General features: G+C 48.4%; 1 protein-coding gene across 1 annotated transcript; it reads left to right on the plus strand.

Annotated features, from left to right (window-relative positions):
- The first annotated feature begins 2,842 nt into the window (after positions 1 to 2,842).
- GPR150 (G protein-coupled receptor 150) lies at positions 2,843 to 4,895 on the plus strand. Its single transcript, XM_025389072.1, has one exon. The coding sequence runs from the start codon at positions 3,033 to 3,035 to the stop codon at positions 4,338 to 4,340; it is 1,308 nt and encodes a 435-aa protein (XP_025244857.1). The 5' UTR covers positions 2,843 to 3,032; the 3' UTR covers positions 4,341 to 4,895.
- Positions 4,896 to 5,764: the final 869 nt, after the last annotated feature.

The following is a 5,764-nucleotide window of genomic DNA, read 5'->3' on the forward strand; positions in this document are numbered from 1 at the left end:
TGTACAACCTTGTAAACCTTATAAAATATTAGATGATGTGTTCTACCAAAAAGGAAGAAATCAAGGAAAAAGACCAGAGATCCAAGAAGCAGGAACTGCAACCCAAGAGAAAGGCAAAAAGTTTCAATAATGACAACAAATGCAGGTTCGCAGATGGTAGTTCTGCAGTAGACCTCGGGAGAAATTAGCCCAAATAAGAGAAAAATGAAAGTCTCTGGTAAAGAGGTTTCTGGGAAAAAAAACTGGAGCTGCTATATTACGTTATGAAACTGACCTTGTAGAAATTGTATGGGGGGCTATTTGAGGGTACAGGAAGAATTAGCTATGATAACAATGAAAAGTAAGAAAAAGCAATTATTAACTTTAAAAATAACAAAAAATTATATTCACAATATACAACACTCAACTGTGAATATTTTTATTTCATAATAATATAAACACCAAATGTAAGTCTAACCCAAAATTACAGTATTGTTCTAATGGTATGGGAAATGGAAACAGTAGTGACAGAGGTGTGAGAAGTAAGTCTTTATCTAGTAAGAAGTTAACAGATAATATATCAATTTGTTAAATCAATAGATAGCATTACACAAATATGATTTACTATTATGAATTAAGTCAATGCCAGAAGAAAGAACAAATAGAGTCTAAATCGGTTCCCACTAGAAAGAGAGAAAGAAGTGGCGATGTGTGGAACAGGAAACTCTTTATTAGCCTTCTAGTTCCATTTGACTTTTAAAACTCTGTGCATGTATAATTTTAATAAGAATTAGTTTAGGCCAGGCCCAGTGGCTCATGCCTGTAATCCCAACACTTTGGGAGGCTGAGGTGGGCGGATTCTTGAGCCTAGGAGTTTAAAACTAGCCTGGGCAACATAATGAAACCTAGCCTTTACAAAAAATACAAAACTTAGCTAGGTGTGGTGGTGTGTGCCTGTAGTCCCAGCAACTTGGGAGGCTGAGGTGAGAGAATCACCTGAGGCCAGGAAGTCAAGGCTGCAGTGAGCTATGATCATGCCACTTCACTCCAGCCTGGGCAACAGAGTGAGACCCTGTCTCAAAAAAGAAAAAAAAAGAACCAGTTGAAAATCAATGTTGTATCAGATCTTACTAAAGTTAAGTTCTGTGAAATGCAATTTCACTGTAGTCATTTTGAAATGCTAATATACAAAAGCATTTCAACAAATTTGAGACAAATGATAGACTATCTTGAGAAACACTGAAATGATATTAGCTAGGAAAATCACTGCATGATGAGCATTGCTCAGAGAAGACTCCCTGGAAGAAGTACATTGTAAACTGGGATGATGTGTGTGCATAGAAAAAGGCCTTGGACAAAAACTTCTAAAGGCAGAGTATGAAAATCAAACCAGATTTTCCAAGGCTATCACTGTAGCTCTTTCTTAAATGTCCCACCAGGAACACTTATTCCTATTTCTCCACAGAGCTTCCTTGGGCTCCTCTGGACAATACTGGCATAGTATAAAAGGAATTTTTTCTTAGGTGATAGATTTATAGTCAAGGCAGGAATTTATGCTCGAAGTTATCTGAAAAGCATCATATATCCACTAATTCATCAACTCAACACATACCCACTGATAACTACAACGTGTCAGACCAGAGCAAGGCACCACAAAGATGATGATGAAAATAAGCAAGGTTTCTGGCCAAAGGACAACAGCTTGGGAAATGGGATTCCTACAGCAGCTGGCAGGACTATCATGGAACCCACCAAATCTTCCTATGCCATGAATCTTAGAGTTCCAAATGTTTCCTCAGCCTGGGAATGTGAACCCCAGAAAACACTCATACCTCCCTGGCCCCCAGGCCAGGAAGTACAGGAAATTCTACTTTCACCATGATTAATGTGGAGGGTGCATAAAAAAACAAATTGATGCTTGCAACAGGGAAATTAAAATGTGTTTGTGAGGAGGCAAGGCTAAAATGAAAGCAACAACATTTAATCTAAACCATTTCCTGTGACTTGGATTTCTTTTTTAAAAAAATTGGCCGCCTTATCACTTTCTTAGTCACCTTTTCTCTAGGCTTATTGGAGGCGTAGCCCCTCCTAGCAACTTCCCATCTGCTGGAAAACAGAATCAAGAGAATGAGGAGTGTGATGACGCATCCTTCACTGGATGAAAATATTAGGGGAAAAGCAATAAATGCACTACCATTTGCATAAAACCTATTAATGCCCTCTTCAGACTAATGAAATGAATTTTACATCACCAAGAAAGCAGCTGTGACCCACTGCTCCTAGTAATGAGAAGTATTTAGAATGATCTGCAAACCACTGCCATTCCTAAAAGCAACATCATTGACTTTAGTACTCTCAAATTAAAATACTTTCATTCTTGGACAGAGAAGACACATCTTGATCAAAATTCAGCTAACAGGTCTCCTCTTTGCTCAAAACTCTGTTAGGTTTCTTGTGTTCCTGTTTTTCTCATGCTCATGCAGATCCATGGCATTTCAAACCTTTAAAATCAAAACTAATGTCTTTTCTATTTTTTTCCTACTGGCAGTCACATTGGAGTGGTGGGGGCGGGTGGTACAATCTCAGTCAAGAGGTCCTCTCTCGTGTGGGTGCTGGGATAACATTGGCCGTATACAATGATCAAGCAAAGCGACCTTCTGTCCTGCTGTGTTCTACACGTAAATAGAGAACGGATGAGGTTCTCAGAGCCCAGGGGTCCGCGGCTTCCGCGAGGGTAGCGTCGGGGGACACTGCAGAGATTGGAAGAGTATCCGCCGAGAATGGGAGGGAAGACGCGGAGAAGGTGGAGAATAGGAATCATGTGTGTTCCTCGAGTGTACAACCCACATTTGAGTGACAAATGACGAGGACAATCGACAAAAACAACTAAGCGCAAAGCCGCCCGAATCCATCTCCCTCTCTGTGCGTGTGCCTTTTCAACTAACTTTGGGAACTCGTAGACCTAGCGTCGCTCGCCGCGCCGCCTCGCCTCCACTTTGGTTTCCCGCGTCCTGCCCGCCCTCTTCGGTGCCTCCTCTTCGTCCGGGGCAAGGATGGAGGATCTCTTTAGCCCCTCAATTCTGCCGCCGGCGCCCAACCTCTCCGTGCCCATCTTGCTCGGCTGGGGTCTCAACCTGACCTTGGGGCAGGGAGCCCCCGCCTCTGGGCCGCCCAGCCGCCGCATCCGCCTGGTGTTCCTGGGGGTCATCCTGGTGGTGGCGGTGGCAGGCAACACCACAGTGCTGTGCCGCCTGTGCGGCGGCGGCGGCGGGCCCTGGGCGGGCCCCAAGCGTCGCAAGATGGACTTCCTACTGGTGCAGCTGGCCCTGGCGGACCTGTACGCGTGCGGGGGCACGGCGCTGTCGCAGCTGGCCTGGGAACTGCTGGGCGAGCCCCGCGCGGCCACGGGCGACCTGGCGTGCCGCTTCCTGCAGCTGCTGCAGGCATCCGGGCGGGGTGCCTCGGCCCACCTCGTGGTGCTCATCGCCCTCGAGCGCCAGCGCGCAGTGCGTCGTCCGCAGGGCCGGCCGCTGCCCGCGCGTGCCCTCGCCGCCCTGGGCTGGCTGCTGGCGCTGCTGCTGGCGCTGCCCCCGGCCTTCGTGGTGCGCGGGGACTCCCCCTCGCTGCTGCCGCCGCCGCCGCCGCCACCGTCCTCGCAGCCCGGAGCGCCCCCGGCCGCCCGCGCCTGGCCGGGGCATCGTCGCTGCCGCGGGATCTTCGCGCCCCTGCCGCGCTGGCACCTGCAGGTCTACGCGTTCTACGAGGCCGTCGCAGGCTTCGCCGCGCCTGTCACGGTCCTGGGCGTAGCTTGCGGCCACCTACTCTCCGTCTGGTGGCGGCGCCGGCCGCAGGCCCCTGCGGCTGCAGCGCCCTGGTCGGCGAGTCCAGGCAGAGCCCCTGCACCCAGCGTGCTGCCCCGCGCCAAGGTGCAGAGCCTGAAGATGAGCCTGCTGCTGGCGCTGCTGTTCGTGGGCTGCGAGCTGCCCTACTTTGCCGCCCGGCTGGCGGCCGCGTGGTCGTCCGGGCCCGCGGGAGACTGGGAGGGAGAGGGCCTGTCGGCTGCGCTGCGCGTCGTGGGGATGGCCAACAGCGCTCTCAATCCCTTCGTCTACCTCTTCTTCCAGGCTGGCGACTGCCGGCTGTGGCGACGGCTGCGGAGGCGCCTGGGCTGTCTCTGCTGCGCGCCGCAGGGAGGCGGGGAGGACGAGGAGGGGCCCAGGGGCCACCAAGCGCTCTACCGCCAACGCTGGCCCCACCCTCATTATCACCATGCTCGGCGGGAACCGCTGGACGAGGGCGGCTTGCGCCCACCCCCTCCGCGCCCCAGACCCCTGCCCTGCTCCTGCGAAAGCGCCTTCTAGGTGCCCGGTGGTCAGAGACGGGTCATCTGTCGCTGAGGCGCAACCTCCAGAGAACTCGAGGCCTGCCAGGGTCTGTCCAGATCACAAGGGGCAGGAGAGTCTGTGAGAGAGTGACACTGAAGTTGTCCCCTTCCTCCACTCTCCTATTCCGTTCTCATGTTTACATTTCCCTACGCTCTTCCAGTTTCTCTTCTTCCCTACAGTTCCTCTCATATCTCCCCATTTGGAGGCAGCGAGACACTGGGAAGTTGTAAAAATAAAAAGTTATTTTTGCAGTTTTCTTTCACGCATTTATAGTGCTCTGGATAAGACCATTTATTTTTGCTAAATTACCCAACTTTCAGTATTTGCTGTGTTATCATCTGTATTTACTTATTTTGAATCGTGCTTAAATCAAATGTACCTTCGGCACCTGCAAGTTTGCCTTTTCTTTCCAGGACGAAAATCCCCACATTGCTCTCCTTGGGGAGGCTGAGAATTATACCAGTGCTGTCAGAAATGTAATCATGCTGTCATTTTAGAGCCACAGAGTATTTGTAAAATAAAAACCTTCCCAACGGAGCAATTGGGACTTTTTTTTTTTTTTTAACATGGTAATGTGTTTTCTCAGAAGAAAATCACTGTGGCCTTTATTTCCAGTCTAGTTTCCACTTCAACAGAAGCTGAGGGTGTAGGAAGGAAACATAAAAGCTTGACTTTGTGTCTTTCAAATATACTTGGTTTCTGTTGGAAATCGTCCCTGTGCCCCCAGCAGCCTCTAAAGGTATAATGCTGTGCCCGGATGTAGGCTCTCCATACAAAGTCCCCAGCAAACCAGAGAAAGGAAGCTTCAAGGTGGTGCATATGGGTGGGGCTCAATGTCCCAGATGGAGCCTCAAAGAGATTTGCAACTAGGAAGGAAGTCTAAACCTCAGAATGCTGCATGCGTATATAAAATTCCCTTGTTAAAAAAAATGAATTCAATGCCTATTGGTGTGAATAGCTGAGAACAAGGTCAAAGAGTGGATTTGATCAGTAACCTCTTCTTCTCAACCGTTCTTGATTCTAGACAGAAGTGGCATCACTTATGAACAATATATCCATGTGTTTATCAGTGACTTTTATATGAGGATCTAAAGCTTTCCATTACAATGTTTCTTGTTCATGCACAAATGCAGGCCTAAGATGCAGAAAGGAGAAATGATTGTTTAAAGCTCTTTGTAGCACCAATGCTCTCTGAGGGCTGTTTTGTTCACTAATATATTCCAAGTGCTTAAACAATGCTTGACATGTAGTAGGCTGTCAGTATATATTTGTTGAATAATTCATCATACGAGTTAGAGATAGAACAGATAAAAGATATACGAAAGAAAATCTTTACTAAGCTTGGTTTACCTTCCTCCAAAATTTTGACAACATACGTTACAGAGTTGTAGCTTTTCCTT

This window comes from Theropithecus gelada, chromosome 6 (genome assembly GCF_003255815.1).
Source record: "Theropithecus gelada isolate Dixy chromosome 6, Tgel_1.0, whole genome shotgun sequence".
NCBI lineage: Eukaryota > Metazoa > Chordata > Mammalia > Primates > Cercopithecidae > Theropithecus > Theropithecus gelada.